A 13,158-nucleotide genomic window follows, 5' to 3' on the forward strand; every position below is an offset into this window, starting at 1 on the left:
GCAATGAAAATCCGACGACAGACTCCACCCATCCTCACACAAAGGCTGCTTACAAACAAATGACGCAATCGACAGGCGTGAAAAAACTCACATGCACACAAAGGTTCAAGGTTTGCTCATGGAAGCACACGTGATTCAAATCCATCAGGTTTTTAAAAAAAAAAAAAAAAAAAAAGGTTGGATACTTTTCTAACAGACCTCATACAAGAAATTCTATTGGTGCACAGGACAGGAGGATCACCAACACGAACACAACTCCCATCTCTGGATGGAGCTGCACCTTAAACAGAAAAAACTAAATCAGGCATCAGAAAGACGAAAAATCCTGTATAATTTGTCAGCATTAAACAACAAGAAAACAGAAGAAATACTAAAGTGATCGCCGGCCACTAGCCCTAAACTTCACTAAAAGACCCAGAATTTAGGTAAAGTTGAGGCCGTGGCACGCTCCAATTACTAATAAATGAATTAAGCGTTAAAAGCGTAAAACAAAACTGTACCAGTATGCTAGCCATATGAAAGGGAAAATAAGTGTGTTTTCTGTTTTATTGATGCAGGGAGATCATTCCAGAGAACAGGGGCACGTTTGCTTAATTACAAAAAGTAAGCGAACGATAAAACGTCAAGAACGACAGCAAAATGAAATACAGACGAATTGAGGTTTTTGGTGGCATTCGTTCAAGTTTTTCAACAGTTTAAAAATCCAGATGAAGCACTCAGCTGCAGGAACGAAGCTACGCGCGTGACAGGGCCTTAAGAAAGTTTGTTCACGCTGTTACACATTAATATTCCTTTGTTACTGGTGGTTTTGTTGCTGAATGACGTATCACAACTTAAGTTACGCAAAGTACAAGAGAAGGTCGTCCTGGCCGATCTAAAACAGGTGGAAACCCCCACATTGTCTCACCGTCAGTGGCTGTTGTCTGTTAGAGATGCACTACGTCTACAGTTGTCCATGACACGTTTATGTAATGCTAAAGAAGAAACTATCATTCCGTGGACTCGAGTCATGACTCACCTTCAAGCCTTTTTGATGCGAAGTTTCCTTCGGTGATCTGTGTTATGTTTTGCGAGGCTGCAGATGTGGCATTTTTAGTAAGATTGTCCTGGGTATGTTTATTATGTCTTTTATTTGTTGATATTAGTTTGTGGTATGTTTTTGTTCTAAAGTTATGTAAATAAAAATTTGGTCACAAAAAAAGAAAATGGACACGTCAGTGAGTTTAGAATGACTGCGGACAGACGACTCATGTCGGCGTCACCTTACATCCAGATAATCTAAAAAAAAAACAAAAAAAAAAACCCCAGAGCAGGAAACCGATCCAGGAAACTGAGATCCCATTTGAGCCGAGTTGACAGGAAACATTCTGATGTGAACTTTTTTTTTTGTTCCAGCCACTCGAATCCAGTTCTTTGCTGTGGAGATCGGCCGCAACAGAGAAGGTCACAATGACTTCATCTACAAGTCCAAAAGCACCAAGACTTAATCCCAGCAGAACCAAGGACCAGTTCACCTGAGACCTGTTCTTGGGAACTCGGCCTCCCTTCCTGTTTCACAGACTTTCTTCTGTTAATTATAATTTTTTTTTTCATGTTGTGCCACATTTATTTGCTGAAGGTTCGTCATCCTGAAAATAAACTTTATGCCACCACTGTCTGGCATCACTTTCATGTCTATGGTAGCAGTTTCCCACAATGCACTTGTTCACTTATGTGGAAAAGATGAGAAACAGCCGCATCATAAAAAAAATCCATTAGGTTTATTTGCAGTCACAATGTTTACACTATATGTAGCAGACGTTCAAACGGCTACACGCTACCGACCCGACACGCACCAGAAACACAAAGCAAAACCAGGAAGTCAAACGTCCATCTGTGCCACCGCTCTGCGCTGGCGTCTGCGCCTGCACTGGAGCAGAGTCAGTGTGGACGCAACCCTGTGCCACCGCGATCGCCAAGTCTGCACAAGCTAGCAGCAACATCACAAAATAAAATGTTCTTCACGAGGTTCCTGACGGAGCAGGTCTGAGGACTCGAGTGTGTAAACAGATCCAGCCTACCAGAGTGCGTTTACACAACAACAAACTGACCACGCCCCTCAGACTTTTTAATTTAATAAAAACTGACGTTAAAAAACCTACAAGATCTAAAAGAAGTAAAAATACAAAATGACTGCACCAGTATGAAGTCCTGCATTTTCCCATGATGCTCGGACAAAACATCTTAAACCAACAGTGGCAACTTCAAAGTAAAAAACAAACAGCTGTTAGCTTTGAATTTGACTTTTATGTTTAAATTTCTGCTGTTTTTTAAAAGTGCAATTTTGTTTGTTTTGCTAACATATAATGTTGACATTTATGAAGAAAATGATCTTTTCAATAAACTGCTAATGGCGTCATGAGACCAGTGGTGGCGCTCTAAACGAAGCTTGAATCAGTGTCGGGTTCAGTAAACATCAGGATGTGAATTTGTGCTAAAACAGACTTTTTTTTTTCTTTAACCACAGGATGACTTATTATGAGTGAACAGTGCAGGTCACTCTTCTGTAACCACGCCCACTTTCATTAAAAGTGGGCGTGGTTACAGAATAAAGGGGGCAAATACTTCTGTAATCCATTAGTTTGCTTTTTTTTTCGTTCAGTGATGCAGAGATTTGGGTTCATTGTGAGTTTAATTTTTTTGTGTAAGTGACCTGATCTTTTAAAACTGATGTCATTAAAAAGAAAAAAGTCTGAGGGCGTGTCCTCATACTGACCTATAGAAAGTGGGTATGCTTTGAGGGGGAGGACAGAGAGACCGGCACAGGGGCGTGGTTATTTATATCACTTGGACCAGAGACTGAGGACAGCATGGATGTAGTGTGGAGTGGTGCGCCGTGCTCCTGTGGCCACGTGACAGTTTAGGCCCCTCCCCATGCAGACTAACTCACTACACTGTAAAAAGCTCAATCACACCGTTCAGTTTATTATAAACATTGTTCAAAAGGTTAGGAAAAAAATGTACACTTGGTTCTGTTCGTCTATACAAGGCAGGCGAAGCGACATTCAGCCTGCGGCGGCACCGTGACGCCGGCGCCGCCTTCAGCCCCGCCTTCGGCCCCTTTAAAACACAAAGTGTGGGCTCAGTGCAACGTGGAAGTGGAACCGGCGAAGCTGCTGCTGCACATGCTCCTGGTGTCTGGGAGGAGAACCCGGACATCCTGGCTGCGGGGTGAAGGGGTGAGGCAGGTGAAGGGGTGAGGCAGCCGCCGTGTGGAATGTCAGCTCATCATGTCGTTGCTGTTGACGCCGTACGTGGAGTTCTTCATGCTGTCATTGACTTCTCTCCTGAACACGGACAGATTCTGTGTGAACCTGCAAACACACAAAGTCCATCACATCACATTGAGAATGACAAACATCGCCACCACCACCGAGGACGGCAACCATCGCCACCGAGGACGGCAACCATCGCCACCACCACCGAGGACGGCAACCATCGCCACCGAGGACGGCAACCATCGCCACCACCACCGAGGACGGCAACCATCGCCACTACCACCGAGGACGGCAACCATCGCCACCGAGGACGGCAACCATCGCCACCGCCACCGAGGACCGCAAATAGGGATGCACCAATCCACATTTTTTCACTTCCGATCCCGATACCTGAATTTGGCTTTCTGCCGATACCGATACTTTTCTGATCCGATACCAGAGCTCTGTTTGCTTTAACCCTCTGGGGTCGAATGACACACCAGCACATCAGAAGTCACATAACCTAATTAAGCAGACGTAGCACAAAATCCGCTCCACTCTGTTTGAATGTTGAAAGTGGAGACTTCAACCTCCAAACCACTTTTTTAATTTTGTTAATAGGCCAAGTATAACTTGAATTATGATTAATAATTTACACAAGGTTTTTTGAGATGATATTCTCATATTTGCTGCATGTTTTGCAGACAGCTGCAGCAAAACAACTCATTTCCTCCTTTCAGCTGGAGGAGTGAGAGGGCTGAGAAGAAATACGACTCCCCCAATGTAGCAGGAAAAAAACAGAAACTAACCAATCACATTCACCAACTCCATGTGGGTTTGATGACAACACACAGACCCATGTGGGGGTCTGCGTGCACGTTTTGTGAATGGGACATTTCCTGTTTCCTTGCCTCTTTCTCTGCGACAGAGAAAAACAAAAACAAATTTTTCTTTATCACTGGTGTAAAACATATGACCAAATAATAATAATCCCCAATCCACGTAGTTTGGTTGCTGAGTGAAGGGAAATTATGGTTTTATGTGTAGCAAAAAGTAGAAAGCGATCACTTTTGAAAGTTGTGTGTCATTTGCTATGTTTGGAGTGTGTTTTAGTGTGTGTGATTAATGTTTAGTCACAATAATCAGGCATCTTGGAACAGCGCGTAAAGTCTGTCTTTTTTTTTTTTTAACTGCATGAAGAGGATCGAAGCGCAGAGCGCATCATCAGCGTCTGAACCAGAGTGTGATCAATCTGATGATGAAGTGGACCTTATTGTTCTGTTCTGGACGAACAAGAACAGGTGGATTCACTGATCTGTGCGCACAGATCAGCTCAATGGATCAGACTGTGCGTTTCTATTTCCATCTTCTCAAGGACTCAAAGTTCAAAACACCTTTTTCTATTTTTTTTTTGGCCACTAACAGTCAAGACAGTCTGGATCAACATCAATAAAAATACTACAAAAGCAAGGAATTAGGGAAAAATACACATGGATTCCACATTGAGGTGGAATATCTGTACAAATTTTCTGATGTGCATTGAACAGGAATTGTTTTTGCAAGTGGCACAAATATAATTTGTGTGGCATCTTATTGCATGCAAATAGCCACAAAAAAATACCTGAAGCATTTCCTGCATTTTAATGTGAACTGATGTATATAGCTTTATTTATGCTACATTTTAACATATATTTTTGAAGTTAATTTATATTTATATTCTAAGTTATATAATGGCTTGTTAAAAATATTTCTGCTTTTCACAGTAAATAACTTTTTTCTGATTTAAATTTTATGTTCAGGGGTGAATTCAGGGTCACCGTTTTAATACAGTATGTCAGAATGAAAGAAAAACTATAAAGTCACACAGGTGACATTCTGCTGAAAACAATGACAACAAACAAGGCAAAGTAAACAGTTTTTAAGGTACATCTGAGATGGAAGCCTAGATGTGATGTTTTGGTTAAAAGTACTTTTATTATAGACTTAAAAGAGAAAAGACAGCACTCTCTCTCCTCCTCAATTTCAATGGAGCTTCACTGACATGGAAAACATGTTTACACTGTCAAAGAAAGTGTTACAGTAAAAATTAAAAATTAAGTCCTCTCCCTCTGTCTCACTCTAGACTTCAATTTAAACTGAAACAAATTTCAAACATCAACACATCCACCGGGGACGGCAAGCACGATGACAGCATGAGATCAAGATGGAAACGTTGCTACACTGAGGAGATGAGCAGGTCACGTGGATGAGTGTCAACACAAATAACTGGGATGAACTTGTGTTATCTCTTGTTTTCAGCTCCATGTTAGCAGTGGTGGGCACAGATTCCGATAACCGCTAATTATCTAAAGACAATGTTTTCATTATCAGATTATCTTTTCAGATAACTTTAAAAATCATTATCGGACTAATTATCTTCCGGTAAATTTTTGTCCGACAATTTTTAGACCGTTAACGTGGTAAATAAAGCTGAACAGCTACAAATATTTATAAAATTTAAAATCAGTTGAGCACCTACCTGTTAAATGTTTCATAGCTGATGTGTAGTTCTACCCTCTGCAAAACAGAGAAGAGCTGCTTCTAGAAGAAACTGCTCTATCCTCTGCAGACAAAGGAGAACTGGTCAACAACAACAACAAAAAATCTTATTTCTTTTAACCCCATACTGATACGTGGGCAATATTATCCATGTCATCCAGAGGCATACAGTTTTAACTTATGGTTCAAATTTTAACCAAACTAATGTCGGACAAGTTATTTAAATTAATGTCATGTCTGAAGTTTTATAAAGTGAAAATATCAGATGTATGTTTTAAAGTAATGCGCTAATTTTTCAGATTTTAGTGTGGGTTAGGGTTAGGGTGGATATATGCTGTGCCCAGCAGTGCATTATGGGTAGGATAGGGTAATCTCAGTACGTTCACGACATGAGAAATATTTCAGACACTCTGTTCAGGACAACAGCATTAAACTCTAGTGCCTAAAACTCTCCTGAATATATTCTCTGGGTTTATAGACGTTATTGTGTCTGCGTTTATTAAATTCCACGCATCTTAAATGTAGCAGACACGGATTATCTGGAATTTTGTTTTGGCAAGTTTTCACGGTCTCTACTGCAATCTACTGGCCAGTAGTGTTCATGGCAGTATTCGTCCTGAAGCTGAGCAGACACTGTATGATATTTTCAATCACTGTACTCAGTTTCAGTTCAAACTGTACCACAGAACCGCACAGTGTAAAAGTTCAGAGCACACAATTTATGTTCTCACACACATTGTACGTTCAAAAACCACACGTCGGACTCATGCTTCCAGAAGCAAAATGTAAACAGAAGCTTTTTTTTCAAACTTAATTTAGAAAAACTCTCGATGGGAGACATCAAAGTTAAAAAAAAATAAAAATTTACAAGACAGCTCTGTGGTGTTTGCACAGGCACAGTGTGAGAGGTTGGATGCTTGTAGCTCTTCAGCAGCGGGATACCCTCACGACAGCCAACCAGAATATCAAACAGGTTTGATTTTCATCTGACCATACGATCGGTGATCAGGAGGTGGTCGTGAGATGTTAAACGCAGCTCGTTACTCCATGTACACTAAATGATGCAGGACGCGCAATTAACCTGAAGCTGGGTGTGATGCAAAAAATTCTCACACAAATGAAAAATCTGCTGAAAAAAGGGCCAAAACTCACACAGAGTAAACCCAGCTTAAGTCCTGAACGTCTGGCACCAGTAGATCATGGCGGTGTTCTATTTATTTGACACTGGTTATATCAGACGGTTATCTAATTACAACTTGGCTTTTTTTTTTAACAAATAAAAAATGGCATATTTACAAAACCACAGCCCGAAGTTCCTATTTCAGTAACTGATGTGGAATCAGTGAGATCACTGATTTATGACTGCGGTCTATTCAGATGGGATCGTGATCTTTGACTCCTGGTTGTCCGTCACTCTTTGTTCTGTCTAAGCAGATGGTCACCTCACTGAGTCTGGTCTGCTACACATCACTGCCTATACTAATATGATGATGTTGGCTTCCTGTTAATTCTAGAATAGAATTTAAAATTCTTCTTCTTACTTATAAGGTTTTGAATAATCAGGTCCCATCTTATCTTAGGGACCTCGTAGTATCATATCACCCCCATAGGAGCGCTTCGCTCTCAGACTGCAGGCTTACTTGTAGTTCCTAGGGTTTGTAAGAGTAGAATGGAGGCAGAGCCTTCAGCTTTCAGGCTCCTCTCCTGTGGACCAGCTCCCAATTCAGATCAGGGAGACAGACACCCTCTCTACTTTTAAGATTAGGCCAGAAAACTTTCCTTTTTGCTAAAGCTTATAGTTAGGGCTGGATCAGGTGACCCGGAACATCCCTTAGTTATGCTGCTATAGACCGTAGACTGCTGGGGGGTTCCCATGATGCACTGTTTCTTTCTCTTTTTGCTCTGTATGCACCACTCTGCATTTAATCATTAGTGATTGATCTCTGCTCCCCTCCACAGCATGTCTTTTTCCTGGTTCTCTCCCTCAGCCCCAACCAGTCCCAGCAGAAGACTGCCCCTCCCTGAGCCTGGTTCTGCTGGAGGTTTCTTCCTGTTAAAAGGGAGTTTTTCCTTCCCACTGTAGCCAAGTGCTTGCTCACAGGGGGTCGTTTTGACCGTTGGGGTTTTACATAATTATTGTATGGCCTTGCCTTACAATATAAAGCGCCAAATCACAACAAACAGTTGCCCCAAGGCGCTTTATATTGTAAGGCAAGGCCATACAATAATTATGTAAAACCCCAACGGTCAAAACAACCCCCTGTGAGCAAGCACTTGGCTACAGTGGGAAGGAAAAAACTCCCTTTTAACAGGAAGAAACCTCCAGCAGAACCAGGCTCAGGGAGGGGCAGTCTTCTGCTGGGACTGGTTGAGGTATAAAGCGCCTTGGGGCAACTGTTTGTTGTGATTTGGCGCTATATAAAAAAAATTGATTGATTGATTGATGATAAAAAAACAATGCTGTGCATGCTCGTGGTCTGGATCAGGTTGGGTTCTAACTCGGGTGGAGCGCCTCGGGGTGCTTTTGTGCTGTTTGAATAAACTTAATTATGTCCTCCTTCAGGTGCTTTGACAACTTTTTCAAGTCGAGTCTGGAGCATGTTACATCAGCGACACCACAGAACCACTGGATGGCAAAAAACCTCACACCACCCTCTGGACCCTGACAGACGCAAAACACTTGGAATGAAATGAAACAAAATAAAGAAATAAATAATCATTGCCAAATACTCATGAAGCTCAGCATTTTTCCTTTTGTTTTTATTCTGTCCAACTTTGTCCCTCCACACATCCACCTCAGCATCATTTCTCCTCCTGCACTCCCTTCACTGCCCACATCACTGCTGCTCTAAAGCTGACCTTTAACCTTTGCCTTAACGGCTGTCCAGGTCGCGATGCAGGAGAAGGCTTGAGGACTTGAGACTCACCTGTCGCGGTTCTTGGTTAGCAGATTGCGCTCTATTCCCTCCATCAGGTTTTCAAAACATAAGTGCATGGCTTGTTGCTTCTCCGGGGGCTGCTGTTCACGATGCTGTTCCTCAGGTCGGCAAAGTACTGCAGGGTCCAAGAACACCCGTTAGCAGACAAACGCCACAGACCCGCATGTGAGACAGGCGGTGTGAGACGCTACCTTCTCATTCAGTAGGATGAGACCTAAGAGCGGCCGCGACATCGACCACTGGTTGCGACAGTCCTCAAAGATGATAATGTTCAAAACAGTGGACAGCATCTGCACAAAGACCACAGTGTCAGTTCAGAAACAGGAAGTGGACACACTGGGACACAGAAGACTGGTTGGCATTCACACCTGCTGAATCATCTCCGGGTGCTGCTGCATGATGTGCAGGAAGCGATCATCAGTTGCCAAGGGAGTCGCTCGCTTCTTGGTGGAGCGTGAGAGCTGCTGAACAGGTAGGTGACGATGTGATCCAGACTGGAGCAGCAGCCAGTGCACACCATGGTGTCTGAAAGCAGAAGCACAAACTCAAACATCCCTCGGCTCAGAAGGAGCTGGCAGCTGCTGTAGCAGCGTGTGAGCATTTTACCAAGCGCCGTGAGTCCCTCGGAGATGGATGACAGGATGTACATGATCACGTGAGGCTCAAGGCTGGCGATGAAGTTCATGTGATCCTGTGTCAGCACCTCCAGCAGCGAGTAGAACGACTGGCTGAGTTTGGGATAATCCTGCAGACACAAAAACCATCTGTTACCCAGCAACACATGCCACAGCAACCGCTGAACACGTTCCACAAAAGCACACGTTAAGGCCCATATAACTTTTGTTTTTCTTTTTTTTGTCCAAACAGCACTGCTTATAAGGTATGGTGATAAAAGCACTCACCCTCAGCAGGATCTGCTGTCACAGAGGAGTGTTTTGTTTCTACTGTCATAGATTTTATTCAAGAAATCAGCAGTGGAAAGAACTCTGCAAAGCTGACACATTTTGGTCACCTGATGTCAAAGTGCCTTTTTTTTTTTTTTTTAGGTTTAAGCCCTTTTCAATCAGGGGCTGCTCCCAGTTGCTTCCTGACGATGCAGGAATATCTGTGTCAGGTGCGCGCAGCAGGGGGCTGAGAGAAGGTGAGAACACAGCCTGCAGGTTCTCTGCACAGAGAAGTCAGAGTGCACAGTTTGGCTGCAGACAGACTGTGCACTCTGATTTCTCTTCTAGTTTATACTTGTTCTGTGCTGAGCTGCAGGTCTGCGCTCTGAGTACTGTTACAGTTTATTTTTCCTCCTTTGACCGTGAGATGCGCGTGTGCGCAAATTAACCGTCCATGAGTAAATGTGGCGATGTCTGGAGTTGTACTTGATGTGGACATGTCCTGTCTCTGGCAATCAGTCTGTGAGCAAGACTTTTATCGATTTTATTTAAACACTTTTGTGAGAGAAGAAGAGCGAGGAGCTGCAGCTGCAATCAGCATTTTTTTTCTGTGCTCTTTTTTTGAGCGTGTAATTTTACTGCATTGTGTACATGGTATAAAACAATCCTGCGTGATTTATACTTCGGGAACAATGGAACACAGCAGGAATCATAAATTGGCGTCGGGTAACGTCGTCTTGTGAGGGTGTGGCTTCCAGTCATGCTGAGTACCGTCCTGTTGCTCTGACTTGCACTGAAACCACTTAATGTCAGAGCTCTATTCAATCAATCAATCAATCAATTTTTTTTTATATAGCGCCAATCACAACAAACAGTTGCCCCAAGGCGCTTTATATTGCAAGGCAAGGCCATACAATAATTATGTAAAACCCCAACGGTCAAAACGACCCCCTGTGAGCAAGCACTTGGCTACAGTGGGAAGGAAAAACTCCCTTTTAACAGGAAGAAACCTCCAGCAGAACCAGGCTCAGGGAGGGCAGTCTTCTGCTGGGACTGGTTGGTGCTGAGGGAGAGAACCAGGAAAAAGACATGCTGTGGAGGGGAGCAGAGATCGATCACTAATGATTAAATGCAGAGTGGTGCATACAGAGCAAAAAGAGAAAGAACACTCAGTGCATCATGGGAACCCCCCAGCAGTCTAAGTCTATAGCAGCATAACTAAGGGATGGTTCAGGGTCACCTGATCCAGCCCTAACTATAAGCTTTAGCAAAAAGGAAAGTTTTAAGCCTAATCTTAAAAGTAGAGAGGGTGTCTGTCTCCCTGATCTGAATTGGGAGCTGGTTCCACAGGAGAGGAGCCTGACAGCTGAAGGCTCTGCCTCCCATTCTACTCTTACAAACCCTAGGAACTACAAGTAAGCCTGCAGTCTGAGAGCGAAGCGCTCTATTGGGGTGATATGGTACTACGAGGTCCCTAAGATAAGATGGGACCTGATTATTCAAAACCTTATAAGTAAGAAGAATAATTTTAAATTCTATTCTAGAATTAACAGGAAGCCAATGAAGAGAGGCCAATATGGGTGAGATATGCTCTCTCCTTCTAGTACCCGTCAGTACTCTAGCTGCAGCATTTTGAATTAACTGAAGGCTTTTTAGGGAACTTTTAGGACAACCTGATAATAATGAATTACAATAGTCCAGCCTAGAGGAAATAAATGCATGAATTAGTTTTTCAGCATCACTCTGAGACAAGACCTTTCTGATTTTAAGATATTGCGTAAATGCAAAAAAGCAGTCCTACATATTTGTTTAATATGCGCTTTGAATGACATATCCTGATCAAAAATGACTCCAAGATTTCTCACAGTATTACTAGAGGTCAGGGTAATGCCATCCAGAGTAAGGATCTGGTTAGACACCATGTTTCTAAGATTTGTGGGGCCAAGTACAATAACTTCAGTTTTATCTGAGTTTAAAAGCAGGAAATTAGAGGTCATCCATGTCTTTATGTCTCTAAGACAATCCTGCAGTTTAGCTAATTGGTGTGTGTCCTCTGGCTTCATGGATAGATAAAGCTAGGTATCATCTGCGTAACAATGAAAATTTAAGCAATACCGTCTAATAATACTGCCTAAGGGAAGCATGTATAAAGTGAATAAAATTGGTCCTAGCACAGAACCTTGTGGAACTCCATAATTAACCTTAGTCTGTGAAGAAGATTCCCCATTTAAGTGAACAAATTGTAATCTATTAGACAAATATGATTCAAACCACCGCAGCGCAGTGCCTTTAATACCTATGGCATGCTCTAATCTCTGTAATAAAATTTTATGGTCAACTGTATCAAAAGCAGCACTGAGGTCTAACAGAACAAGCACAGAGATGAGTCCACTGTCCGAGGCCATAAGAAGATCATTTGTAACCTTCACTAATGCTGTTTCTGTACTATGATGAAATTCTAAAACCTGACTGAAACTCTTCAAATAGACCATTCCTCTGCAGATGATCAGTTAGCTGTTTTACAACTACCCTTTCAAGAATTTTTGAGAGAAAAGGAAGGTTGGAGATTGGCCTATAATTAGCTAAGATAGCTGGGTCAAGTGATGGCTTTTTAAGTAATGGTTTAATTACTGCCACCTTAAAAGCCTGTGGTACATAGCCAACTGACAAAGATAGATTGATCATATTTAAGATCGAAGCATTAAATAATGGTAGGGCTTCCTTGAGCAGCCTGGTAGGAATGGGGTCTAATAAACATGTTGATGGTTTGGATGAAGTAACTAATGAAAATAACTCAGACAGAACAATCGGAGAGAAAGAGTCTAACCAAATACCGGCATCACTGAAAGCAGCCAAAGATAACGATACGTCTTTGGGATGGTTATGAGTAATTTTTTCTCTAATAGTTAAAATTTTGTTAGCAAAGAAAGTCATGAAGTCATTACTAGTTAAAGTTAATGGAATACTCAGCTCAATAGAGCTCTGACTCTTTGTCAGCCTGGCTACAGTGCTGAAAAGAAACCTGGGGTTGTTCTTATTTTCTTCAATTAGTGATGAGTAGAAAGATGTCCTAGCTTTACGGAGGGCTTTTTTTATAGAGCAACAGACTCTTTTTCCAGGCTAAGTGAAGATCTTCTAAATTAGTGAGACGCCATTTCCTCTCCAACTTACGGGTTATCTGCTTTAAGCTACGAGTTTGTGAGTTATACCACGGAGTCAGGCACTTCTGATTTAAAGCTCTCTTTTTTAGAGGAGCTACAGCATCCAAAGTTGTCTTCAATGAGGATGTAAAACTATTGACGAGATACTGCTATCTCACTTACAGAGTTTAGGTAGCTACTCTGCACTGTGTTGGTATATGGCATTAGAGAACATAAAGAAGGAATCATATCCTTAAACCTAGTTACAGCGCTTTCTGAAAGACTTCTAGTGTAATGAAACTTATTCCCCACTGCTGGGTAGTCCATCAGAGTAAATGTAAATGTTATTAAGAAATGATCAGACAGAAGGGAGTTTTCAGGGAATACTGTTAAGTCTTCTATTTCCATACCATAAGTCAGA

At 42.2% G+C, this 13,158-nt stretch overlaps 2 protein-coding genes across 2 annotated transcripts in view; one reads left to right on the top strand and one right to left on the bottom strand.

Moving 5' to 3' along the window:
- pbdc1 (polysaccharide biosynthesis domain containing 1) overlaps nucleotides 1-1,526 on the top strand; it is a 152,731-nt gene extending 151,205 nt beyond the window's left edge. The window contains exon 6 of the mRNA XM_034191582.1: nucleotides 1,396-1,526. Coding sequence (XP_034047473.1) covers nucleotides 1,396-1,487 — 92 coding nt within the window. The 3' untranslated portion in view covers nucleotides 1,488-1,526. The remainder of the gene's footprint in view (nucleotides 1-1,395) is intronic.
- A 1,417-nt stretch (nucleotides 1,527-2,943) lies between these two features.
- xpo7 (exportin 7) overlaps nucleotides 2,944-13,158 on the bottom strand; it is a 227,008-nt gene continuing 216,793 nt past the window's right edge. The window contains 8 exon segments of the mRNA XM_034191850.1: nucleotides 2,944-3,353; nucleotides 8,702-8,795; nucleotides 8,798-8,828; nucleotides 8,905-9,003; nucleotides 9,082-9,179; nucleotides 9,182-9,238; nucleotides 9,320-9,458; nucleotides 11,062-11,071. Coding sequence (XP_034047741.1) covers nucleotides 3,260-3,353; nucleotides 8,702-8,795; nucleotides 8,798-8,828; nucleotides 8,905-9,003; nucleotides 9,082-9,179; nucleotides 9,182-9,238; nucleotides 9,320-9,458; nucleotides 11,062-11,071 — 622 coding nt within the window. The 3' untranslated portion in view covers nucleotides 2,944-3,259.

Source organism: Thalassophryne amazonica, chromosome 17 (assembly GCF_902500255.1).
Source record: "Thalassophryne amazonica chromosome 17, fThaAma1.1, whole genome shotgun sequence".
NCBI classification, from domain to species: domain Eukaryota; kingdom Metazoa; phylum Chordata; class Actinopteri; order Batrachoidiformes; family Batrachoididae; genus Thalassophryne; species Thalassophryne amazonica.